The 27888-nt window shown below is 29.5% G+C and overlaps 5 protein-coding genes, 1 long non-coding RNA gene and 1 pseudogene across 9 annotated transcripts; 4 read left to right on the top strand and 3 right to left on the bottom strand.

The window, feature by feature from the left end:
- Positions 1-1807: 1807 nt before the first annotated feature.
- Positions 1808-7961, bottom strand: LOC117223254 (venom acid phosphatase Acph-1-like; annotated as a pseudogene). The gene is made up of 4 exons (XR_013033374.1): positions 7868-7961; positions 7210-7366; positions 6138-6701; positions 1808-5167 (listed from the first exon to the last, which is right to left on the bottom strand). The product of XR_013033374.1 is annotated as a venom acid phosphatase Acph-1-like (transcript).
- Positions 7962-8512: 551 nt separating this feature from the next.
- On the top strand, positions 8513-13847 carry Ctl1 (choline transporter-like protein 1). The gene is made up of 12 exons (XM_076522266.1): positions 8513-8742; positions 8978-9123; positions 9220-9611; positions 9684-9773; positions 10165-10304; positions 10394-10580; positions 10655-10786; positions 10844-10988; positions 11074-11214; positions 11289-11448; positions 11545-11766; positions 11848-13847. Exons 1-12 carry the CDS (start codon positions 8629-8631, stop codon positions 11998-12000), a joined length of 2022 nt encoding a protein of 673 aa, XP_076378381.1. The 5' UTR covers positions 8513-8628; the 3' UTR covers positions 12001-13847.
- Positions 11793-15394, bottom strand: LOC143259529 (uncharacterized). Its single transcript, XR_013033507.1, has 2 exons — positions 15258-15394; positions 11793-15029 (listed from the first exon to the last, which is right to left on the bottom strand). It is a non-coding gene; the product is annotated as an uncharacterized LOC143259529 (long non-coding RNA).
- Positions 15395-16020: 626 nt separating this feature from the next.
- LOC117223232 (prenylcysteine oxidase 1) lies at positions 16021-18310 on the top strand. Of its 2 annotated transcripts, none has more exons than XM_033475414.2 (7): positions 16021-16161; positions 16261-16467; positions 16536-16677; positions 16761-17064; positions 17373-17496; positions 17566-17915; positions 17990-18310. In XM_033475414.2, exons 1-7 carry the CDS (start codon positions 16083-16085, stop codon positions 18248-18250), a joined length of 1467 nt encoding a protein of 488 aa, XP_033331305.2. In that variant the 5' UTR covers positions 16021-16082; the 3' UTR covers positions 18251-18310. The 2 variants fall into 2 exon arrangements, with proteins under 2 accessions (XP_033331305.2, XP_033331306.2); XM_033475415.2 differs by having other exon boundaries at positions 16026-16161; positions 16312-16467.
- Positions 18311-18641: 331 nt separating this feature from the next.
- Positions 18642-21093, top strand: LOC117223234 (solute carrier family 35 member E2A). Its single transcript, XM_033475420.2, has 5 exons — positions 18642-19299; positions 19449-19700; positions 19908-20094; positions 20195-20398; positions 20482-21093. Exons 1-5 carry the CDS (start codon positions 19035-19037, stop codon positions 20654-20656), a joined length of 1083 nt encoding a protein of 360 aa, XP_033331311.1. The 5' UTR covers positions 18642-19034; the 3' UTR covers positions 20657-21093.
- Positions 21094-21201: 108 nt separating this feature from the next.
- On the bottom strand, positions 21202-23767 carry Cth (Cystathionine gamma-lyase). 2 transcript variants are annotated; one of them, XM_076522267.1, is made up of 8 exons: positions 23271-23767; positions 23057-23192; positions 22516-22803; positions 22300-22434; positions 22093-22228; positions 21869-22021; positions 21576-21741; positions 21202-21493 (listed from the first exon to the last, which is right to left on the bottom strand). In XM_076522267.1, exons 2-8 carry the CDS (start codon positions 23189-23191, stop codon positions 21343-21345), a joined length of 1164 nt encoding a protein of 387 aa, XP_076378382.1. In that variant the 5' UTR covers position 23192; positions 23271-23767; the 3' UTR covers positions 21202-21342. The 2 variants fall into 2 exon arrangements, with proteins under 2 accessions (XP_076378382.1, XP_033331342.2); XM_033475451.2 differs by having other exon boundaries at positions 23358-23766.
- Positions 23768-24469: 702 nt separating this feature from the next.
- Positions 24470-27886, top strand: LOC117223250 (transmembrane protein 59-like). The gene is made up of 4 exons (XM_033475452.2): positions 24470-24753; positions 24843-24957; positions 25153-25436; positions 25656-27886. The coding sequence occupies exons 1-4, from the start codon at positions 24613-24615 to the stop codon at positions 25986-25988; spliced, it is 873 nt and encodes a 290-aa protein (XP_033331343.1). The 5' UTR covers positions 24470-24612; the 3' UTR covers positions 25989-27886.
- The last annotated feature ends 2 nt before the right edge of the window (positions 27887-27888 follow it).

Genomic DNA, 27888 nt, shown 5'->3' with positions numbered 1-27888 from the left:
ATTGATTTTAAATCACGCATTTTATATTATATAATATAATATAAAATTAATAATATATTAAAATATATTAATTAATATATTTATAATATTTCCTTATTTAGAAAGTAACAAGTTGACAAAATTAAAATTCGAGAATTGACACCTTCCGAGAGATCACAAATATTTAACAGGCATATGAAAGGAGAAACGCTTAGAAGAATTGCGTCAGATTTTAATATCACAGTAGATGGTGTTAGAGAAATAATAAACCGTCTGGAAAATAATACTACTGATACCCGAGAAAAACATCAGTACGACAGGATCGTATGATAAAAAGAGAAATAGTGAAAAACCATTGAATTTCTACGAAACAATTAAAATCAGAGTTGTGTCTTCCCATCTAAGAAACACAAATTCGAATGCGAATTAAATAAACGGGATTTCATGATCGAGTTTCGAGAAAAAAATCATTCATTAGTCAACTTAACGTTCAGAAGAGGCTAGCATTTGTCAAACAGTTAGTTAATAAATCAATAGATTTCTGGAAAAACGTCACAGATGAGTCGTTCAAATAAAAGAAGACGATTGATAAAATAAAATTGATATGCAGCGAAGTCGGAGCAGCTTTTAATCCATGCGTAATTACATCGACCAACAAACATCGAGAAGATCCTGTCTTAATGTGAGGTTGCTTTTCATTTGTTGCTGTTAGCAATTTCTGTTTCATAGACGGCACATTGACAGGGCAAGGGTACGTGGATATTTTGCAACAAAAACTGATGGAATCAGCTGAGAAAATGGACATTAACGATTCATTTATTTTTCAAATGGACAACGGTCCGAAATACACGTGTAAAATTCCAAAGAAATAGGTACTATTGTATAATGAAAATAACATTAATTTACTGTCATGGTCCTAGTCTTAACCCGATCGAACACTTATGGGATCATTTGGATAGAAACATATCCGAGAATTGCAGAAATAATAAACAATTGTTTCAAAACGCGTCGTTAAAAGCATTGCATGAAATTGATCACAATATTCTTACGAAATTAGTGAAATGTATGCAAAAAGAACTTGAGACAATTATTAGTAATCATGACTATCAAACTTCGTATTAAGAGTGTATTTTCGATCATTTTAATTTTTGTTTCTGCACCTAATCAGTCTTTGTCAAATTACTTTCCCCACACGTATAATACAAATTATTTGTTGTTTTTCAGTTAATAAACATCTTGTACAGTTTATTTTTAAATATATGTTTTCTTAATTACTGTTGATCAATATTTATGAATTATATCCTCAATTCAATTCAAAGTTTCGATTCAGCACAGAAAAATTGATGCTTGTCAACACACTTTCCGCGGCGAATGTGCGTTTAGTAATTGTGTGTTCCACAATTTCGTGAGATCTCGAGACGCTGTTAAGGCTCGTTGTGTTACAGTAGACTTTTTAGACAGTATGCCGTCATCGTTTGAGAATGGATTACCCGGCATTATTTAGTAACACCACCCCAGACACCGAATGTATGCGTAACCAATTCAACACTTGTGAGCAAAAATGAAAAGAAATATTTGCTAATCATTGCCGAAGAATCGTGATGAATTAAATAAAATAATTTATAGAGGAATGGAGAAAAATACCACCGGGCGTTACAGAAAAAGTTACTAAAATCAATGCACAACCGACTAAAAGCCATTAAATTGCATAACAATAATTTCATTAGTTTGTAGGCGGGCGAAGACTTTTACGTGCAAGTTTTTCTCACTACATTAAAATATTTTATTTCATTTTCCATTTTGTCTAATAATTATGAATCCCGCGAAATGCCATTTCACTTTGTGCAAACACAACTTTATTTCTACATTTCCTTCTCATATGTTAAGTACATGCTTTCCTATTTTTACCTACATGTACACTAAACGTGGTAGATGGACCAACACGCGTGCAACCGACTGCTACTAAAAAGGTAAAGGTAAAAGGAACGACGGTTCTGTTAGGGACGTGGATGAGGAGCAAACCACCAGTTAAACATGTTTTTAAGCATATCTTTCGGATGCAAGGTATTTTACAGGAATTATAACGTTGCTAGGAAGACATTTTACGAAAGGTCAAGAACAGCAGTTTTTATTGGATATTCAAGAAACAGAAAGGAAGATATATGGTGGGATTATGGAAGCTTGATCGGCCCGATTCGATCATGCGAGCAGATGTCGTGTCACCCTAGGTCCAGTCAAATACATTATTTTTATAGTTGTTGATAATCGGCAGATATGAAAACGAGCCGCGAGTCTCGAATAATCGTATCTTCTCTTCCCAAGTTGTCCACTTTCGTTTCCAAGCTGAGGGACAATTTGGGAGAATTTACTGTAATAGTTACGATCAGCTGACGACCTTCGTTGATAGCATGTTACAGACATCCTCGTCTCTTGATGATTGATAAACCCATGCAGGTTAACTTTTGTGTCATTATACAATGCTTGTATTATATTATGTGTGTTATATTATATTGTGTTATAATGCTTGTGTCTGTAAACATCGCCGTTTTTATATATATAGTTATATATATATATGTTAGATGATTTAAGAGCTATATATATATAGCTCTTAAATCATCTAACATTAGCAATGGCCGCCTTCCAAGATCATTTCCCTTTCCTCCAATTATTTTTCTTAGCATGTCCTAGAGTCTTTCTCGTAGCTTCATAAAATAAGAATTTCTCCTAACAACAAATATCCTTTGCGATATACTGTGATAATAACCAGCTGATGAATCTCCAACCATAATACAGCGCACACAAATCTTAACGTTCCAACTCTCGTCACGCACGGGGGTGAACGTAAAAATATGATTAGACTTCGAATTTTAAACATTTATGGCAGAAATGAGTTGTTTCAATTTAAAATGGTAAAGAGATTGAAAGAATTAAAACATGTCATTGCATTAGTTACAATTTAATAAAATTATTCAAAAAGGGTAAACTTCGTATTTAGTTCCTATATCTTGCAATTGACGTAGACAATTTCTATTTTGCATAAAAATCCGCGGTCTAGTTAGAATAAACATACAATACATGCATACCATACAATAATTTCTCTCACATTGTCCCTCAGCTTGGAAACGAAAATGGGCAACTTGATATGGATAATAATCGTATCTCCTCTTCCTAAGTTGTCCACTTTCGTTTTCAAGCTGAGGGACAATGTGAGAGAAATTACTGTACTTCTAACTGAAATCCTTCGCTACGAAAGCCTTTCTACGTTCGTTGTTTTCTCCGAATTCACGCTTATTTCTTAATATGAAGCGACTGTCAACGATATTTGGACCCTTTGGTTCCTTGAGGATCTCCCAAGTATCATTCGATATGAGCCTCGCGATCTTTGAGAGAATATCATTTTCTCATTCTCACTGAAATTTCAGCACATTCAGCGAAATTTGCAAATGCGTTTTCTATTTTCTTTGGATTAACCAATTGTACGTCGTCCTCTACCTCATCCGAGTATACGGTTCTGTATAACCCCAACCCCCGTGGTCGGTCATATTTCTTATATTAATAATAGATTACGTTAGTATTAGATTACATTAATAATAGATACGTGATATGTGATTCCTTACAGTAATCATAGATTATATATAAAAAATACTAATCAAATTTCCGCAATAGATTACAGGCAGCATAGTGAGACGAGAGTGCAAGATGTCAGTTTTACGAAAGAAGAAGAAAAATTGACAGAGAATGCGATTGAGACAGTTACAAGAGGGAAAGATACGAACAAAGAGAACGGGTGAAAGAAGAAAATGAGCGAGAATTGCAAAGTCAAGTATGAAGATCATTATAAGTGAAGATCATTATTAGCTATAATATATGAAAAGCAGTTGAAGAACTGAAGGTTCAAAAGATAATTAGAAGCAAATGTGTTTTTGCGAAGAAGAGAAATTGGGTTTGGTCGCTGATAGATCGAGACAGCAAATAAACAGTGATTATGAAAGTTCATACAACTCAGTTATGAAAAAGTAATCATTATGAACATTGTTATCAGTAGCAGTTATTAATAAATATTACGTTAAATTTATTGATGTCGAGACCGCTTATCTGAATAACAAACCGAAGAGGAATGTATACATGAAATTTTTACAAAGAGTCAATATTGAAGAAGCGGAAGTTCTCAAAATTCGGAAGAATTCATATGGTTTGCCAGAAGTGGGAATGTGCTGGTATAAAAAATTAATCAGAATCTTTTTGTTACGGATATTTATATGTAATAATTCATGAAATTAGTACATGCAATAATTGATAAAAATTATGGTATAATAAACAAATTAATATTGGAGTAAGGAGAACAACTAATGATTACAAATTTAATTCTGAGAATTCTGGGAATTTTCTATTACATCAAAGTAGGTTCATAGATGAAATCTTGAGTCAGTCAATATACAGAGATATATGTATATATGTACATACATATATGTATATGTTAGTGCCAATATACAGGACATCGTCAAAACGCCAGATGTGTTAGGAATGAGACTAGATAAATACGAGAATTCAAAAAGAGTTGATGACATTTTGCATTACGAAATTCTATTGGATACCTAGTATTTTCGAAAAGGGTGTATCTTCAAGAAGTGTATCTCAGGTGACCAGTCAGTTGAGTGCATGTATCAGATCAAAATATTTCACGATAGAATCAACGGAAAGTAAACTTTTGTAATAACAATTTAATATATCTGAACGAATAAACAATGTATATAAACACGTATATACAAATTCATACAAAACTGGATATTTCTCCTATAAACCAGACTTTCTTACACTTAAATATGTTTAAGAAAATATTTTGAATTATTAACATCTATTATGAATTTATCTTTATTATACAAAATATGTATATTTAGCTATTCTCACTCCGAGCTGACTAGAAATTAAAACATTTAGGCAGATTACTGTTTAATTCATTTAATTGCTAAAATGAATCTAATTAACTGCTTCAATTTAAATTAACTTTATCTTCATATAGTTTATGTAGATCATCTTTTGAAAGATGATGCCATGCTGAATACATTTCCTCTTCGGATGATAGAACGTCGTTTACTAACTCTTTATATTTATCGAACGGGAGAACTTCGTCATGACCGTCGAACTTATAAGGTATCAACTCTGCCGCAACTCCGGTCTAAAGAAACAGCTAAAAATAAATTGCGTTATTCGATCCTTAATTACAAACTACATTGAATCGACAAATTATTTTATAAAGCATGAATTAACACTAGAACAGCCGAGTTTTAAAAGTAACTATTAAGTTGTTTGGAAAGCAATTGCGTTTTTTTACCAACAGAGGCATTAGTTGTATTTTTAATCAGCCGACTTCATTGTAAACCGTATTGTTATTATACAGAGTTTTTCGCTTAAAACTGATCACCTCAGTATCTCCTCCAATAGTGACGTTAGAAAAAATATTGTGGATGGAATTTGATTGGTATTAAGAGATGAATACTATGTATAAAGTATCTTTTTTTTATAGTCATTTTTCGGAGTTTTTGTAACCATCGATGTGGATGGAGAATAGATCAATAGAAAAAGAGTAGTGTTTCGCGACGGTAATGCCACATCTCACACAATTTTGACAACTCGTCAGAAGCTGTTACAGCTTGGATGAAACGTATTACCATCCCCATAACACTCGTCAAATTTGGCATCCTCGGATTATTACTTGCTCCGGACTTTACATTTCTTAAACTGTAAAACGTTTACTTCGAATGAGGATGTCAAAAATCACTTGGCTCAAGTTTTTGGTGTGAAATCTTACTACCACCAGAAAGATGACAAAAGGCATTAGACCAAAATGGTCAATATACAATATAATTCAATCAGATATTTGTAAATTATAAGGAAATTGTCTTTTTTCACGAAAAAAGAACGAAATTACTTTGTGAACAATTCAATGGTCTGAACGAGATCGCGTTTGAGATATTGCACGATTTTTATTAGGAAATAGAGCTGAACAAATAATTTTTATCGAAAACATTTTTACAATAATTGTCAAATATAATGAACGTAAAATTCGCCATTTTGATGGGTTTGATCGTTCTAGTGTTATCAGAATTTTCATTCGTAGCGTCTGAATTTTGTGTAGCGCAACATTCAAAATCAATTACCTTGACGAACTTCTTGCCAGCTTCGTCGCTTAGTTTTTCAAATATATTATATATATCAAATATATTAATATATTTCAAATATATTATATATATCAAATATATTAATATATTTCAAATATATTATATATATCAAATATATTAATATATTTCAAATATATTATATATATCAAATATATTAATATATTTCAAATATATTATATATATCAAATATATTAATATATTTCAAATATATTATATATATCAAATATATTAATATATTTCAAATATATTATATATATATATCAAATATATTAATATATTTCAAATATATATAATTTGGTAGCGCCGGTTCTGTGAAATTGTGAGCTCTCGCGAATCCAGCGATATTTGTCTCGTGTCCGCTGTACAAATAGATTTTCCGCGGTCTTTTGCGGCCCTCGTTCATTTGTATATTTTTGATAAATGTCCTGATGAGCAGGCCTCCGTTTAAACGTTTTAGTTGCGTCGTGTGTGAGCGAATTTCGTATTCAAGGTCTTGATCACGTCCTCCGTACACCACTCGGGTATCGTCAAATTCATGCTTTTCTGTAAAATCAATTCGCGCATAATTAAAGAGACGTGAAAGTGTGAGAAAATGCTTCAGACACTCAATTGCTATTATAATTCCCCACCGGCGACTTAATAAATAAGTTAAGAAACGTCCGACTGTACCTGTGACACCAGCTTATTATAAACTTCATATCCATTTGTTACATTCATTTCGATCTTCCCAGTTTTTTCTCTTAGAAAGCTCAGGAAATCTTTGTATTGCGAAACTTCCCTACAAACTTCTTCTAAATTTTGTGCATTTTTTAGTGCTTCTGAAAACAGACGGTCTACGTGATTGTTGGTTATTAGAATCGATTAAACGAGCTCCTCTACCGTTATCGACCGCTCGTAGATATCCTTTCCGAGATAAGAGAAAACGGAATGCCTATTTAGATGCTTACATTGGTGAGTATTCTGGTCTCAGCAAAATGATCCATTTTCTCTGGCATATAGTGCATAAATATCGGCATCTATGACAATCTATTGTTCCATGCTTGCTATGAACTTGGAGGATAAAGAGCAGCCAAAACTAACTGTAGAGACATCTCTGTTCTATCAAAATTCGTACTATAAGCATATGTCAATAGAATGGTAAACATCTCCTAAGAACTTGTCATAGCGGTTTCTTAACAATTTTTCGATACCATATTCTCTCAGTTTTCCTACTTGAAAATAACATCGTTAATTGTAACTTAAATGGAATTATATTCACAAAATTTGTGTCGTATTTACGCGTTTATAACAAATACATTTGTCAACTGTCCAAGTCCTATTGGTTCGTAAATCGATAAATCCTCCAGATCTTTTGGCCAGAATTCGTTCTCATGTAGTGTTCGGTCTCCATGTCTAAACAACTGGAAAAAAATTTTAAAATTCAATAAAACAAAATAGGGGTGTGTCAAAATCTATGTGGAATGATGTATAACGTGTCATCAAAACAATGCAACTCTACATGATATTGTATAAATCACAATTTTGTTATAATATTTCAAGAAGAACATAAATTTTCCAGAATAAGAAATATTCATTAATGTAAAAAAAAACATTATTTTATCTGATTTCTATAATCACAGACATATGCGTGACAACCAAGCGATATCTATAGTATAGTATAGTGGTACCTTGGTATACGTCCGCTTTAGAATAAATTCAACTTGGTATACGTCCTGTTTGGATACGAACAATCTTGCCTGGTATACGACCTTTGTTTAGAATACAACTGGAACGGATTAAGGACGTATACCATGGTGTCACCATATACACCAAATATGTATGTACATACTGTATAGCAGAGCTGTTCAACTACTTGCCCGTGCGGGCAGCAATTCGTGGGCGACTCTTGAGGGCAACAGTGTCCCTTCCTTAGTTCCTCGTGGGATTCCCCGCCAGTTAACTACATGTTACTGGCTGAGAGACAGTGACAGAATCGACTGGAAATAACGTCGAGATTGAGTGAAATGCATACATAAAATGACCCTTATAATAACCCTGTAATAAAATTACCCTTGCCCGTAGCTTTATGTACATATTGTTGTTACCTTAGAAACGAATCTAAATCGTACAATCGCAGGAGCGTATATATAACATTATGTACCCTAACCATGTATATCTTAAATATTTAGTTATTTTTATAATAAATATTGAGAACTTTTGTCACCGATACTATTCATAACAAATTTCGTATAAAAATTTTCTCTCTTTTCAAACATGAATGTAGATATGATAAATAGAAATAGAAAAGAGATATGTATGTATACATACATGCACGTACATTTCTTATGTTGTGTACATGTATATACATGCGCACTAAAATCGTAGACAACTTCACAATGATTCGACGGAGGGAGTAACTCTAAAATCGAAGAGATTTTATTAGTTTTTTATTCGAGTGTCTTGTTCTCTTTCTAATTAGAGTTTTAAAAATATGTCTTGTTGTTCAGGCGACGATGATGAAGAACAACGACCTGATCCAACACGTGTACGAGAATGTACGGATATTTTCTGGCTTTGTTTTTTTATAGCATTTTGGTTTCTTATGGTATGTAAATTATAGTACATATATTAATTTAATAATCTTAACAATCTGATTGTTAACAATATTTAAGAATCTATTTAGAAAAATGAATTTCCAAAAATATACTACTCCGTTTTACTTTGAAATTGTACCTAGTATTGAGACTCAAATAGAATATTTGTTGTTATCTTAATTATATCAATGGATCCATGAAATAAAATCTAAATATTTTCACTAATGTGTCTTTCTATTTACACAGATATTAATCGCAGCTTTTGCTCTTGTGTATGGCAGTCCTTTGAGACTTATAAATGGGTATGACAGTTTTGGAAATACTTGTGGTATGAAAAATAATCCAAAGTTTGGTAGTATGGAGCTCTCTGGCCAAGATACTAGTGACAAACCGTTTGTATTAGCATTTAATTCTCATTTTTTATATACTAACAAAAATGAATTGTATATAGATTTATTCAGTTTTATTCACTAATATTATTATTTTAGATATCTCTTCTTTTTGGACATAACCAATGTATCACAGTCTTTAAAAATTTGTGTAAAAAAGTGTCCAGATAGGAAAATGATGACAATGAATGATATATGTAAATTTTATGAAGAAACAGGATCACAACTTTGCCATGATAAACCAGGAAATGATTTCAGTGCCTGTAGGAATGCAAACCAAGAAAATAAAACAGGATCTTGTCCTGGATTTCCAGTACACAACAGTTTACCTGTCCTTAATCGTTGTATTCCAAAAGCAATTAAAGACGTAGGGGCAACTATAATCGCAAATTTGTATGGTTTAATGAATTCATGGGATGTTATAGAACAGGTATTGGGAGATTTGTATAAAACCTGGAGAGAGATTTTAGCTTTATCATTCTTGGCTTTTGGTATGTTTATCACCAGCTTATTAATTCAAATTTAATCTTTTACTTTATGTAACATAGAAAAAAATGTTTCAGTTTTATCTCTTTTTATGATTGCCATATTTCACTTATTGGCATCTATTGTAACATGGATTGTAATGGTTCTTGTCAGTATTGCAACTATAGGTAAGTTATTCGAATATAATATATAATAACTATATATTACTATATATAACTAACATATTATTTAAAAATTTCTACTATATGAAATTTTACTACTTATTTAGGAAAAATTGAAAGAAGAATTTATATTGACAGACCCACAATTTTTCAAGGAACTGTTTCTTTTGAAATGATAATGTTTTCAACATTGATATCCTTTTAACAAGTTAGGGAAGTACAAAATAAAAGCACTTTCCCCTTTATACAATTCGAATTGACGGAGTTAATTAAAAAAGTAGTTATTGCGTTAATAATCCGAAGTTATGACTTTATTACAAGCATTTTACTGTATGTTGAATTGTAGAGTATAATTAAATATTGCTTTGTTTGTAATCTGCTGATTGAATTTTTACAGCTGGCACAGCGTTGTTGTGGTGGACATACATAGACATTAAAAGAACATTAGATAAAACTGATCAGAATCAATTACTAGAGGAATCAGCCAGAAATGAAAGAGCATTCTTAGTTTTCTCCATTATTGCAACAATAATAACTGTATGTCTATTAATGAGTTCAAAAAAGTATAGCATAATATTTGTACTATCATTATTTACTTGAATGTAATACATATTTATTTATTTTAGGTCATTCTATTATTCCTGCTGAGTATATTGCGCAAACGTATTGGATTCATGACAGCATTATTTAAAGAAAGCGCAAAATGCTTGGCAGAACTTCCAGGTTTATTTTTTCAACCTTTACTTACGTTTGGTGCCCTAATATTATTTTTCGCATTTTGGGTGACTGTAATCCTTTGTCTCGCAACCGCGAGTAAGTATTTTAATTGTTCAGTTAACTTCTTATATCTAAATAAAATAATTAATATATATATATACTAATTACAGATTATCCTGGAACAAAATCTGTTCAAATGTATAAAAACCACATATTTGACCCTTTAAATTTGAGCTCAGTTGGAGAGAAAAGTGCTATTGTCGAAGAAAAGAAAATTGATTTTTCATTGGATACTTTTAAAAGTAATGTATCTAATTTAAAAAAATTTAACAATCAGTACTATTTCAAAAATATTTCAGCTTTTACTCTGGTTGAGTACGTTGATCCAACTTGGGTGAAGTATATGTGGTGGGTGTATATCGTAGGATTAATATGGACCTCTGAATTCATTATTTCTTGTCAAGATATGGTAATAGCAGGAGCCGTTGCACATTGGTATTTTAGGTAGTAACATTACAATAACATTTGATTCATTTACATTGCAAGATATAATTTGATGTTTATGTATGATATATATTTGTCATTTTAGAGGGAAAGATGCTAGTGTATCTCCAGTATGTTCTGCTATGGGAAATTTAGTTTATTACCATTTAGGCTCCGTAGCTTGTGGCTCATTCTTAATAACACTTTTCAAATTACCTCGTTTAATTTTGACATATCTACATACAAAGTATGTTTATTATAATATCCATTTTTTAAAATTATGTTTCTGCAATACAATTTACAATTTTAATTTTCTTATAGATTTCAGAAAACAAAAGAGACCTCTCCATGTGCTCAGTGTGGTTTAAAATGTTGCATTTGTTGCTTTTATTGCCTAGAAAAGTTTATTCGGTACATGAACCATAATGCATATACTGTTGTTGCTATAGAAGGAACACACTTTTGTAATGCTGCTAGAATTGTATGTTATAGTTTCAACCACATAATTTATTTATGTAGATCATTGAATATAATATTAATTAAAAATGTTATATATTTCACTTTCTTGTCTTTTTAGGCATTTGGAACGCTTGTGAATAATGCAACACAGATAATAGTAATTAACGGAGTAGGTGATTTTATCCTATTTCTGGGCAAATGTTTTGTCACAGCTGCAACTGGAAGTATTGGATTACTATTTATGAAGCAAGATCCCAGACTACATTTTTATGCGGCACCAATTTTTGTTATTTGTGTTTTTTCATTCTTTATAGCTCACAGCATTATTTCTCTTTATGAGGTATGAAAAAAATAATGTATAATGCATTCTTCATACAAATTTATTGTATATCTTAATATATACTTTCTTATCTCCTTATAGACTGTGATAGATACGCTGTTTCTCTGCATTTGTGAAGACAAAGATTTGAATGTTGAGAATGGAAAATGGCGTCAATCAGCGCTAGCACAAATTGGTTCTAATAATAATACAAACGGACAACAATCTCAAGAATTAACACCAATGAATGCATAAGTACAATTATAAAACACTCAGTATTCTTCTGACCACTTTACACTTTTTTGAATATATTTTATAACAGCTTATAATATTTTACAAATTTTATGATTATAATTATTTTTATGCAATTTTAAATTATACATAAAGTCATAGTGAACATACAATCAGTCATGAAAGTCTTCATACACCTTCAGAAATTGAATAACTTTTTCAAACCTTCACTGAATAACTTGAATTTTTTTTAATGGTAATAGGTGATGTAAATAATAACTACAATAATTTTTTTTAACTTTGCTATTATTTGGAAAGACAAAAAGAGAATAAAAAAAACTCGTTTTGTAACTTTTTTATCTGAGTCTATAACGAAAAATTTAAAAAATATCTTTCGTAGATCTCGGTAACTTATATGCGTGCTGAAAATTTGATCGAAATTGGTTAACCCGGGGTTAAGCTACAGGCGTTAAAAGATTTTAAAAAACTACAGATTTCTTACAGTTGTTGATCAAAATTATAAAAAAACGTGACAAAACTGCGATTGTTACGATCTTTAATTCGTTGTAATCCATAACAATGTCAACCGATTTCGATAAAAATTTTAGCATGCATTATAAGTTATCGAAATTTATAAAAGGTATTATTTAAATTTTCATTATAGGCTCAGATAAAAAAGTTAAAAATCGAGTTTTATTTTTTTTTAATACAAAATCATTAATACAGTCATCTAAAAAAATTCAAATCATTTAGTGTAGTTTTAAAAAAGTTATTGCATCTCAAAAGGTGTACAAAGACTTTCGTGTCTGACTAAGCACTAGTGTGCCTAGCACCTTTTTCATAATTGTACTATGCATACTTATCAGTTGTATGTAAAACTAATTGCCAGTTATCATTACAAAATGTTTTAGTTTTTGATAATATTTTAACTGTAGCAAAAAGCAAAAATTTTACATTTTATCGCCGTTGATGGTAATAACAAATATTATTATATATACATTCATAATCATTTAGGATTCATTTCTTAAAAATTTACAAAGGTAATATTATTATTATACTACTACTATTATAGATTATAATGCGACTGGATGATTTTTTTTAGAAAGATTTTCTATCAAAATGTACGAATTCAACAGAATGTGTTTTATCTATCTTTTTTGCATTTAATTAATATTACACGACATTCCTAGTGTCTACATCAGCAAGAGTAGTTATGATATTGCTTTGTACATTTAACTATTGCTTAAGTAGCTAATAGAGCTTATGAAAACACTACTTGTTGCTGTCACAACATGTAATCTATGTACAAAGAACAAATTTTTATCGTATATTTTTTCTTGTTCTTAAATGTATATTTTACATATATGTATTTTTTTTGTAATACAATATTAAAAAGAGATACTTTAATCAATGGAACAAGAGAAAACATATATTTCTCCTTTTAGAATTTCTATCAGCATTTATGTTCGTAATATAATAATATACTAATAACAGAATTTTATTTGTAGTTTATATATGATGCAGTTTTGTGTTACATCTGTAAAGTAGTTATATGTTATTTGTTTACATCTTACAAAACACTATATATATATTAAAGATCACAAAATACTTATCAAATTTAGTTTTAAAATCATCAAACATAGTATTAGTGCTTGTAAATTTTCAAAATATATACTCCATCATCGTGTAATAATATTATACTCCATAATACATAGATTCTTACATTGTAATGTATAAAATATACTATTTTGTCAAGTGTGCCTTTAAAATCAAGTACATGTACGTACAAAGATAATTAGTAATGCTTGAAATGACTGATATTTGGATTTATATATAGCTAACATAATATAGTACATACATGATTACAATAATGAATTTATTTGATTATCCAACATGAATTACATTGTAAGTCACATCTTTATTATTAGTTGTAATAAGTCTTTTACTTGTTCAATTTGAATGTTTTTAATTTGATTTATTATTGAATGCAGAATGATGTACATAAACCAATTATATCGTTTTGTGTAATTTTATAAGAAAAAGAATGGAACATTATCATATTTTTATATTTTTTGTAAAAAGTTTATTATATCACAATATGAAGGTTGTAAAAAAAAACATTTTATTCTAAATTTGTATGATCTCAGCTTCTGTTTATAATTTATAAATATTATATGCAATTTTAATATGCTTTGTCTTAATGCAATCTACATATTGTATTAGTAGTAGAAAATAAAAATTATTATATATGACATACTTAATAAAAACTTTATGAATATTACAGCATAATACAAAATATTGTAAATACAATTATTTCATTAATTTTTGTTTTCTTCTTGAAACTTATATTTTTCTTTAAACTTGTTTTCTTCTTCAAACTTGTTTTTTTTCAAACTGGTTTCAGTTACTTTCTTTATAAATTGTTTTGTAATATTTTTTTTTAATTTTGGTTTTTTTTGTAAACTAAAAATTTCAATAATTATAATATACTTAATAAATAATTCTTAACTCTGATTCTATAAAACTCTGAGTTTGAGAATTTTTTTGTAGATAATTACTACATTAAATATGTAGTCATTCTAAGATATGGATGCATGTTTCAGCTTCGTTTTTCAAATTTTTAATAGCAAAAATTGTATAAAATTGAGAAATTATTCGTTGCTTTCGAAATTCCTTCTCGTACAGTAGAATATTGATTGCTGATCGTCTCAGTTAAAAAGTACTGGGATGGCTGAATTAACAAAATTTTGTTGATTCATAAAGTAGAAACCATTAACTAAAATATAGCTTACGGGTTTTCGAAAATTTTAATAATTGTAGAAATGATCGTCGTTTCAAGACGTTCGTCGGGTCGAAAAGTGCAAATCGAATATCGCACCACGTGTTTCAAACGGAGCACCAGGTATATGGATGCGCGAGAAGAGTGAGAACGCAAGCACGATAAAGCAAGACGGCCTACGTTCCTCGTCCGTGTGGACACTCCATAGAACTCGCTAGTTTCATTCTATTTCTCTCGATCATCTCCCGTTTTCTTTCTAAAGCAACTTGCGAACCTAGATGAGTAGTAAAATGATAGGGATAAAAATGCTTAGTGAAGTAGAATTGCTCCCTAAGGTGAGGCATGAATGTCTCGGTCATAAAAGTAAGAGCTCTAGTCTATGGTATAGAGGTATTCGTGGAATATACATGCGTCGAATATGCAGTTTTTCAATTTGTATGCTATGAAATAACGGTTCCGGGATAGAAAGTATTTAGAGTAGCAATAAAAGCATTAACGATACCTTGCGGAAATTCTTTTTGTTCGAGCTCTGGCACATGCTAAACCTTTACGACTTGGGTCCCTGGCGAGCCCGGCTTGGCGGTTTACAACCATTTAAGGAGGCTCCTCTATTTAATAATACCGACTCTTTTCAGACCCCCAAATTCCTATAAGCAGGGAAGTTCGTCCTTATTCATTTCAGAAGTGAAAGTGTCAATGCCTAAATAAAATACAATTTTCGATGTACATATTTCCTCCCCTTGTCTAAAACTATGAGGACAGCACCGTTTAGATGTGAAGCGTCAACCAATCAGAGAAGAAGCAGTTTCTCTACCTGCTTCATAATCCTAAGCCGATTGCCCCGCATGGGCTTATTATGATGAAGCACTACTTAATGAACTACAATAAAAATCTATTTTATTATACCCACCCTTCCAATTTTACGAAAACTAATATTGTACTTACAATTCATACAATTTTGAGTATGCATACTGTATTTAGAGATCTCTGTCGCACTCTAATATTTACGAATCTTTGTCGATATAATAAATAACTTTTGACCAGTTGTAAATATTCTCATTTAAGTTACATCTCTCTGAGTTAAATAATAAGTATTGACATATTATTGTTAAATATTTCATTAAAAATTTTACAATTTTCGATAATTGATTATGTATATGTGTATGTACTAACATGTTTTATCATTAAGCAAATTAAGATATAAATGTGTTAGTACGTTATTTCACAATATGTATGAAATCATAATCTCAACAGATTTATCGAATATGTAATAAGATAAGCAAAAACAGTAGATGTACCAAGTTCATCCAGAAAACGATTGCAAAATATGGAATTTCGAATTATTTTTGCATTTATATTACTTTTTGAAGGAGGGCTTTCTGTCGAACATTGTAAACCTAATATAGGTAAGCAAAAGACCTTATCTTTCAATTGTATAATTTTGTTAACATTTAAAATAAAGTAATTCCAATGATGTAGATTAATAACTGCTGAAACATTTTTAGCAATTATTGGTGGAGGTATCGGAGGAGCATCTAGTTGCCATTTTCTTACAGAATTATTTGAAAGTAATCTTAACATTGATTTGTATGAAGCAAAAACTATTGGCGGACGACTAACTACAATACAAATTGATGATAATGAATTCGAAGCTGGTGGTGCAATTATACATCCTCAAAATAAATACATGCAAGAATTTGTTAAATTACTTGGTATATTCTAACTACAATATAATTTTATATTCCATTTTTTTATCTTCATAATTGAAGCGTTTTTTTAGGTTTAGAACACAGACCAACTGATGATAATAAAGCTGGTATTTGGAATGGGAATGAATTTGTGTTTGAAGAAAGCAATTGGGAATTGATATCCTTTGCAAAACTACTTTATAGATATGGTATTCAGCCATTCAGCCTTAATAGGTTTCTATATATTACTAAAAACATTTTCAAATATATACTGATTAATATTGTGGTAATAGCTAACTCTAATTTATTTCTAACAGGTATGTGCAGTCTATATTAAATGATTTTGCAAAGATATATGGTTTACAAGATGCTGGAAAGTCTTTTGAAAATGTTACTGGCTTATTGTCAGCCATGAATAATGGATTTCCAAAATTATTACAAATATCCATAAAAGATCATCTTTTAAATTTGGGTTATTCAGATCAAATGATAGATGAACTTGTCAAATCAACACTAGTTGTAAATTATGGACAAACTACCAATGTCCATAGTTTTGTTGGTTCCGTATCTATAGCTGGAGCAGGTTTCGATTTGTGGTCTGTAAAAGGAGGAAATAAAAAGGTTCTTCTTCTTCTTCAATGAGAACTTATACTTTTAAGTAACAATATAGTGAGCTAATAAACCCAATGGAATTATGAATAGAAGTCTAGTAGATAATAGATATCTAGTTACCAACTGAGATTATTATTACAGTAAGAAATAATTTCTGTTTTCAATAAATATTAACAATTTTTCAAGTGCAAAAATGATTCTTGCCCTGAAGATCTTAGCTGCACAGATCAGCAAAAAAACTTTATTTATGATCCATTTAGTGTTTACTATTTCATTATTTTACTTCTGAGTATATCTAAAGTGCTGTAATATTTTAGGTACCTGAGCATTTAATATATAGAAACAAGAATGTGCACATTGTACCTTCTTATGTCGTAAAAATTGTCAATGCCCCAAAAGAAAATGGTAGACAATCATATGAAGTGCATTACCATAGTAAAGGTATAATACATCAACAATTACTTAACAACGTCCTTATTGTACCTTATTATCTAATGATTTTCATTGTAGGTAGTACAATTATAATGAAATCAACATATGACATTGTAATTGTTGCAACTCCACTTACCAGTGATCAACAATATCCTATTATTTTTGAAGGATTTCCAAATAATGACTTCTATGGTGCAGAGAAATATCATAGAACTATAGCTACTTTTGTTAAAGCAGACTTGAAACCACATTATTTTGGTTCAGCAGAAGAAATAGATATCATTCTTAGTTGTGATCCGAATAAAACAATAGTTAGTTCTGTGGGTAGACTGAATTCAGTAGAGGCCACACTAAAGTATAGTAGAGTTTGGAAAATTTTTAGTAATGCACCTTTACAATCGGGAGTTCTGAATGAAATGTTTTCAAATGTATGATGCTTATGAAAATTTAATAGAAAATTAAAATAATGTGTATAGAAATATTTTAATAATTTTCTTTACAGATTGATGAAATAAAGGAAATTTCATGGAAGGCTTATCCTGAATATTCAACATATGTCCATGAAGCAAAATTTAAATTGCACAATGCACTTTATCATGTCAATGCTATTGAATGGGCAGCCAGTGCTATGGAAATGAGTGTTATAAGTGGAAGAAATGTAGCAATTTTATCACACAAAGATTTCTCTGAGACATGTTACCACTATAAGATTAACAGAATGCAAAATGATATACCTGAAAATACACCATCCACTGAATTGTAACAAATACTTTACTTTTATAACTACTTTAATAAAATTATAATAAAAACATATAAAAAATTGTATGAAGAATTTAGTAATTTGGTACTCGACTATACAATACATATTTAATCGTAACATTATTAATAAAAATAAGTATGGTGAAAATAAGTTAGTAAGTAAAATATCGAATAGAATTTCAATTAAATTTTGATCAGAAGCTAACATTAAACAATTAACAATTAATATTTTTAGTCAGCGTTAACGATTGTTTGGACATATGATTGAACATATTCACGTGTAAACTGTGAAGATTTTGTGGAAGGAAAGCATTTGTAAACATACATGCACACATACATACATATGTATGTCATTACAGTACATATACATACATATGTGTACATATGAATGTAACCGAACTCCAACTGTCCAAACGAGCTTGCAAAAATGTGATAACAGTGAAACTACATTATGTTTCTTCAAATAGAAGACTCTGTATCAGTATTATCAATAGATTATTACAAGGTCATTTATACAATCTGCCATGCCAACATTGTAATTCTTACTGTGAATCAAAAAATCTTTTGAAACATAACCTGCAGTGAATCTCCAGAGGCGTTACACGAATGTCAATCGCCTTGGCCGATCTTACTGACGTACTAAAAATTGGAACTGAAGATGTGATCTCACCGGCACATACAACATTCGTCATAGTAGACATACATATATATATGTATATTTACGTGCATTAAACGTAGTATTATTTTATTTGAAAGTAAGGTGTAATGCACCCTTTGTCTATGGTGTAATGGAAAATCATTCTGTTCGTATAAACTATACGCTAACACCCCACGATACTGAACAACCATTAATACATGATAACCAAGCTATACAACTCAAAGAACACAATAAAAAATCAGAAGAAATAATTGTACATACAAATAAAACGAAAGGTGGTTTGTTTAACTCCAGGGCACTGATATTTGTGGCATTATGGTTCTTCTTCAGTGGATGTACTTTATTCTTAAACAAATATATATTGTCTTACATGGAAGGAAATCCCACAATTTTGGGTACATATAAATAAAAAATATAATATTTAATATGCTCAATATCTTTATTTTAAAAATCATCTATTGTAAATGTTACATTTCTATCATTTTATAGCATGCATATATGTACTCCTTAACTAAATATTGTAACATTTCATTTATTTCTACAGGTGCCTGTCAAATGTTAATGACAGCAATATGTGGTTTTATACAAATGTATTTCCCATGTGGAATGTATAGAACAAGGTCCAGGTTAACAAAACCAGCAGGTTTTTATAAACATATGATCTTGGTAGGATGTACAAGATTTACAACAGTAGTACTAGGACTGGTATCACTTAATTACGTAGCAGTGAGTTTTACAGAAACTATTAAAAGTAGTGCGCCAATTTTTACCGTCCTTATTAGCAGATATTTATTAGGTAAGAATTAATATAATAGTTTTATGTCTTATCATTTTACATCATTTTTCATTATTGTTTACAGTTTGTCATATATATATCTCATTCATATGCAGTTTATTCATTTGAAATATCATATATTCATAAATTTACTTATAATTAAGCACTATTAATGATGTATTAAATTCTTCCTATTGATTACTAATGGTTGTAACACTTTATTTATAGGAGAACATACAGGGTTATATGTGAATTTATCTTTAATTCCTGTAATGGGTGGTCTAGCTCTGTGTTCAGTGAATGAAATCAGTTTTGATGTCAGAGGATTTATTGCTGTTATGGCCACAAATGTAACAGAATGTTTGCAAAATGTTTATTCCAAAATGTTAATCAGTGGTAACAACTTTAGGTATACGTGAGTATTATATTCATTATTTATACAATATCTTCAATCATAGTAGTTTCTATAGTAGTAGTAGTAGTTCCTAAATTTAACTTGCCATTTGAAATTGCAGTCCTGCAGAGTTACAGTTTTATACCAGTTTAGCATCAATTGTGGTGCAAGTACCAGTGTCAATTTTACTACTAGATTTACCAACACTCGAGCATTCCTTAAGTTTTAAATTATTCACAGCCTATCTTCTTAATGGAGTGTTCTTCCACTTTCAAAGTATCACTGCATATGCATTGATGGATTATGTTAGTCCTGTAACACACAGGTACGTTGCTTAATTTTATATTAATTATATTGAGTAAAAATCTGAATTTGAAGACAAAAAATTACATATGTCGTCTTTTGTAGTGTGGCCAATACAGCAAAGAGAGCTTCTTTAATTTGGGTCTCTGTTTTGCTATTCAACAATCCGGTAACTAGATTATCGGCTTTGGGAACATGTTTGGTAATAGCAGGAGTATTACTGTATAGTCGAGCACAAAAATACGATGGTTTAAACAAAGAAAAATTACGACACAGTTAAAAATTAATTTTTTATTAATCGAGTTCTAAAGTTAACAAGAATTTATATTTGATTAAAATAAGTCTTTCTATTAAATACATTATGTCACACAAAGAATTTAAAACAACAAATTCAGTGTGAAAAGTAGCAGAAATATGTTTGACATTCTAGATGCATTTTATAATATTATAAGCTTTAATTGAGGATATACGACGGTACAAATTAACGAGTTCATAAGAAATTACGTTAAACATCGAATACTTGTAAAAATAGAAATTTGAATATTGCATAATCTAGAATTACCGTTTCAATTTATGAACATTTACGTATCTGTTGGAATCTCTTTCATTGTATGTACAAAAAGATGATTTTTTGTATAAACTGTTCTAATTGAAGAATATTACAATATTAAGTTATTTGTTTAACATTAAAGCTATTAAACAAGTTTATAAAATTTAGAGAGCTTAACATTTTTAATATATTATTGTTTAGAATTCTTTCCCTATTTTATATGTAGGTATATAAAATTTTTTATAAATGCATTGGGAAAATAAATTATGTCTATGTATAAAGGAACTGTATTGTATGTATGATCCAGATCTCTTTTTTACATATCCATACAATCATTTTGGAATGTTATCATTTGGATAACAATATCTAAATCTTCGTTAAAATTTAATAATTTTGTAGTATCAAATTTTGTTATTTTAATGAATTTGACAAGCTTTAAGAGCTTGATCAAGGTCAGCTAAAAGGTCGCGTTCTGTTTCAAGGCCAACAGATAAACGAATTAATTGATCAGTAATACCCAATTCGGCTCTCATTTCTTCAGGAACGGAGGCGTGTGTCATGACGGATCTATTAAAGAAATTTCACATGAAACATTCTATATAATTAGAAATATGTATAATAAATGTAGATATAATTAGTATTTACTCACGGTAATTCGGCAAGGGATTCAAAACCACCGAGCGATTCTGCTAATGTAAAGATCTTCAATGACCGTAAAAATTTTCTAGAATCTCCTTTAAGATAGAATGAAACCATTCCACTGTGGCCAGTAGTTTGTTTAAGACTAATTTCTTGTTGTGGATGTGATGGAAAATCTGGAAAGTAGTATGTATTATGTAATATAACAATGAAGAGATTCAATTATGTAACAAGTTTAAACAAAATGATATCTTTAGCAAAGAAAATATAAGATTCTTTAGAATAAGTAAGTTAAATACATACATGGATGAATTACTTTCTCTACAAAAGGATGTGAGTCTAAATATTTTGCAACTGCTAAACCATTCTTCATATGTTGCTGCATTCTGAGTTCTAATGTTTTTAGACTGCGATTAACCAAAGAACAGTCAAAAGGTGATGGCACAATACCTAGAGCTAAAATAGCAAAGGTTAATTTTAAATAAAGGAAAACAGTTCAATGTATAAATTGCATAATGTAAATTCACCATTTTGTAAAAATCGAAGTCTTTCTGCAATATCATCTCTTCTAGTTATTGCTGCACCCATGCACACATCTGCATGTCCATTCATGTATTTTGTTAAAGAATACAGTACGATATCTGCACCAAATTCTAAAGGTTTCTACAACAAAAATATATTATAGTACAATGTGCATAAAGAAATTTCAACACTGAATGAAAAATATTGCATACCTGAAAACAGCATGTTAGAAAAGTATTGTCTACAACTACAATAATCTCGGGATATTTAGTTTTCATTATCTCACATACAGCTTTGAGATCAATAACTTTAAGTAAAGGATTTGTAGGCGTCTCCAACCAAAGCATCTAAAAAATAGTGTACATACATAAATGTTAAAAACATTTGGTTACAGTACAGTTTTTATTGATATTGAAAATTTTTAATACTTTTGTATTTGCTTTAATGGCAGTTGTAATCTTGTGTATATCAGTTCCATCCACAAAAGTTACTTCAACACCATGTGTAATTAAACATCTTTGAAAATAACGATTTGTTCCACCATAAATATCATTTCCAGATAGTATATGATCTCCTGTTTTTAATAATGAACATAATACTGATGTAGCACCTAAACCAGATGAAAATGCAAATCCATGTTTTCCATTTTCTAAAGTAGCTAAACAAGTTTCTAAAACATCTCTTGTAGGATTTCCACTTCTGGTATATTCGTAACCCTAGAACATTATATTATAATGAGAAATAATAAAAATATGTTTATATTTTCATATTGGCAAATGAATATAAATTAAATTATACTATGTACTTATATTTCAATCATTAATTCTTTTTGCATACTCTTATATTTATAACAAAGATATTAATATTTCATGAACTGTAACAATGTAATGATATTTTATAAAATAAGATATGTTAGTTTATTATAAAATTACTATTATGAAAATCGATTCCTACGTAAAAGAAACTTACTCTATGTTGTCCAGGCCCATCTTGACGGAAAGTTGTAGACATTACAATAGGAGGTACTACTGAACAATGTGTCCATTGTAATGGATCTTGTCCAGCATGAATAGCTTTTGTTGCAAAACCTTCTTCCTTTGACATTCTGTCAAAAATGATAAAGTATTGTAATCATTATTACAAATAATGTAACTTAATTAATATTGAATATAAATTTATTTACATTTAATTATTTTATATCGCGATTCTTTGAATATAAATATATTTAAAAAATAGAACAGGTAATTCAGAAATAATAAACTAAACATACTTAAAATATTAACAATAGATCACGTTCCTGACGACACGGATAGTCCGGCGTGGTCTGGCAGATTGCGCACGACACTGATATCCTCAGTCCTCTTTATATTACATGCATGCATATATGTGTAGTACATGTACTCCATATGTTTCCTAGAGAAAGTCAAAACATCTTTCTTGGTGACATTTATCTTTAAATTACGTCATAATGTGTAATAATTTTTATTTCAAATAATATTGAATTATAGTGTTTGACAACAGGTGGGATAAATTCAAGCGATAACAATATAAGACAAAAATCAAAAGTAAAAAATTGGGTTTATAGCTTTGTTTTTTAAACTATGTGAATTAAAAATTAAAGTCAACCAATAGCGACGTGTTTATATGCTGCAATAAGTTCTCTGTCCCTCTCTTTTGCGTAGCACATTTGTACATTAAAATACAAACATACATATAATTCGTACATGTACTCATGATCAAACTCGTGCGCTACTATTGGTGGATTACGTAGACAGATTATTAATTGTTAATAACTTGAAAAAGAACTGCAATTATAATTCTTTTAGAATCTTTGACCTGAAATCACTGTTCAAGTTTTCTTATATGTAAATTCTCAAGTTTTGAAATTTTTAATTTGTTTCTGGTATCATTGCAAGATATGACTCCAACATTTGATATTATTTTAACACATTTAAATGTTTCAAAAACGTCAATTTCTACGTATGCATGTAATTTTTTAAACCAATTTCGAGATTTTTAAATATTAGTAAACTATCTTAAAATCCACTACAATATGTACGTATGTATAATTTTCATAGCAAAAACGTATTAATTAAACATATTCCATTTTATTTATAATAATAACAATAGATAGTAGAATTGTTGTAGTCATCGGTATTAGAATATTTTTTTGTAACTTTCGACTTCTCAGATCAAGCGTATATATAGAATAAATGGATTAAGCATGATAACGTTTTACTTCAAACTTTTTTCATTCTTAATTGTAATAGAAATAGTGAAAATATAAAATTTTGTAGACAATGTATGTATGCTAATATGTGTGTATGTAATTCAAAAAACCATTGGTCTGTTCTGATAGGTGATAAACCGTTCGACCAATGCGATGCGTTCCCACCATAATTAAATCGATATTTACTCGATTATTCGGCGAGCTATCAACCTCTCGCGAGTGAAGTTTCTCCGTTTAACGAATTATTTTGGTCCAGACATTGAGCACTGTCTTTGAAGAAAGATAACGTTCTGAAATGAAAGAAAGAAAGGAAATTATTGCTTTGTTGCTATTATTTCTTGTGAATGTCGCGCGAAGCGATACATTTTCCAGTACTGTAAATCGCGAGGATCCGTGCATTAATTTATGTGAAAAAGCACCTCTGTCATTCACAAATGTATGTCTCTTTTCTGCATGTCAGTGGTATTGTGACATCCTATAGATAACACATAACTGTTAACAGAAATATGACATTTCAATTTGCAGAATAAATATGTCAAGTCATGCTGTCAACGTGGATGTAGATTCTATAATTTAGTGGACTTACATTATGAATTTGAACCAAACAATTTAAATGGTACCAGAGATGCCTGCGAATCCTGTATGTAATAGATATTATTGTATATTATAGCTCTTAATAGATTACTGTGAGATAGATTTCTATTGTACAATAATGAGAGAAGAGTAATCAAATATAATGATTTGATTACTTGTTCTTTTACCAAACAAGTTATTGATAAATCTTTTTAACTTCAATGCGTCTGAGCAATAATAATATTTATTTATTTTTTTATAGCATGTGCAGAAGCATACTCATTGCCACAAGGTCGCTATGCATGTATTACTGGCTGTGATTTTATGGGCAGACAGCGTTTTTCTGATCTGTTAACAATCTTTACTGACGCAGTATATGTAGAGGAAGGTGCAGATTCTAATACACTTTTTATGTTACCTGACATGCCTGAAAATGATATTTTAAGTGACCCTGGTTTACGTAAGGAACTTTTCCCAGGATGGTGGGATTTAAATGGGTTTAGATTGCCACAGACATATATTAAAACTGTTCCTTTGGATGCTGGGGTAAGTTTTATATTGAATAATTGGAAGAAATACTTATATAATAAAGAATAAAAAATGCAGGTATATAAAAATACATCAGAGAATTGTTAGCCTTATTATATTTATATGAAAAATTCTAGATCCTTTCTGATCTTTTATGAATAGAATATAGTATTGTTTTTTAATTTCATTACCTTCTATAGTGAATAATATAAATTTTTTAATTTAATAATAATGTAGACAATAGATTATGGTGTACCATCAGACTACTCTGGTGAGAATGAGCAGTCAGCTTCAATTCCTGGATCTGATTGGCTTCAGTGCGTGTCGCGACATATTGGTCTACCACAGTGGCTTTTATTTTCTGCTATTGCAGCTGCAGCTTTGTTTGCACTTTGGCTATATCTAGAAAATTGTTCAGAAAAATCCAAAGATTCTTATAAAGAGATGCTTATTGAGAAGTCTGACATTTCTCCTACTGTGACATTATATTTACCAGAAGTACCATTGCATAAACAACCTCCTCCTAAATATTCAGAGATTGTTGATGTACCCGAATTGAAGTTTAGTTAATTGTTCTGACACAATAACTTTCAAATAATTTTCAGAACTATTTAAATTTAAGTATATCAATACAATTTTGAATAAACTATGTTTACATTATGTATAGTAGTGCTTTATGAATATTGCGAGTTATTAAAAAAGTAATTGTGCTTTTTGTTTCAAAAGGACTACGTTTATAGTTTAAAATAAGCTTTGAAAATGTGTACTTAATGATAAAGCCTTGAAAAGTTAATTGAAGTTTTGAAATATATAAGAAAAAAAAATCAAAATACATTATAAAATAGGATACAAAATATTTTCTGGAGGAAACTTATGGTAACAAACACATATATACTGGAATTATTTTATACAAATTAATACTGTTTTTTATAAAAACAAATAACGATTATTACTATTAACTTTTTTTCCCTATAAAAATAGTGACAAAACCATCATCGAATGATAAAGAAAATGCACAGATGCAAGACTGCAAATTATGTACTTTGTTAATCATTTAATAAGAATGAAAAAACTTATATGTTTATAATTGCATATTATTTTTCTAAGTATAATTTATCAATAGTGAAAAAGAGTATTCTAACTTGAATGTATATATAGTAGAATATTTCAATGTATATCTTTTTATGTCCACTGAATGCTTGTTTCTTTTACCTACTCATTTAAAAAATGTTCCATTAAGATAATGTTGATTACAAACTTTAATATAAAGAATTGTTGCTTTATTACATTTAATATTATGGTACAATGAAAACACTAATTTTTTTATCAAAGTAAGTTATTGATAAAAGAAATGATTTAACACGTTGTTTGTGAATATATATATGAGTTATAGTCTTGATATTATTTTTTGTTTCTATATTACGTACGAAAAAAGTAAAGTATTCCAAATATGGAATGAACATAGTACAATGTGAGGTTGAAAATAGTTCTGAAATATGCTATGCTCTATTTTACTTCAGTGGAATTTTAAAGTGTGATACAATATATCACATAATTCATAAATAACAGATATATTGTAAACATTGAAATACAGTTTAAGACTTTTCCATAACAAACTTTAGTCATATTATACTGAAATGTATAAACTTGATATTTTCTCCCAAAGTGTAAATTGATGTGTAATTATGTAATCAACGACAGACATTACTTATATATACATTAACAAAAGTAATAATGTCTATATCTTCATCCTAGTATTTTATGAATTCTTAAATGTGCAATTCTTCAGAATTTAATGTGATTTAAAATAATGAAGGTGATAAAGTATTTACATAACTACCAAAAATTATTAAAACTAACTCAAATTTCTTTGATATTATCATAATATTTCAGATTATATTTACTGAAAATTATATCATATTTTTAATTGGATTAAATATTTGTTAATTCCTGAATATACTGTATTTATATAAATGTAAATAACATGAACGCAATACTGCAGAAAAACATAAGTTACTTTTATGAAGCACCTAACTGAAACACATCTGATAAATGAGTTCATTGTAAGCAAATTTTAGTTCTTGAATATATTATGTGTACCATTATAGAAACTGATTTAATTTCTATTCTATATTAAGCATTTAAAAAATTTGTTTCCTATTCAGTATTGATAAAATTAGAATGTTATGTATTTTTATTTCTTTAAAAGCAATCAATAACACCCAAAGTATAATTCTTATGTGTATTATGAAAGTAATAGTAATAGTATTTTTAATTAAAGGCAGAGTTAAGTGTATTATCTAGTATGGCATATATTGTAAATACTGATATTGTTAGTGTGTAAGAAAGTATATTTCAAACCAAAGTATCATGTTCCTTACATTGGATATTGACAAATTTACTGTACTATTAATAAATATTTGTTATCTTGCTATACATTGTAAAAAATAAAAAAAAAATAATACAAAGG

Source organism: Megalopta genalis, chromosome 5, assembly GCF_051020955.1.
Source record: "Megalopta genalis isolate 19385.01 chromosome 5, iyMegGena1_principal, whole genome shotgun sequence".
Taxonomy (NCBI): domain Eukaryota; kingdom Metazoa; phylum Arthropoda; class Insecta; order Hymenoptera; family Halictidae; genus Megalopta; species Megalopta genalis.
The sequence above is the reverse complement of the archived record's forward strand: the minus strand, read 5'-3'. Positions and strand labels throughout refer to the sequence as shown.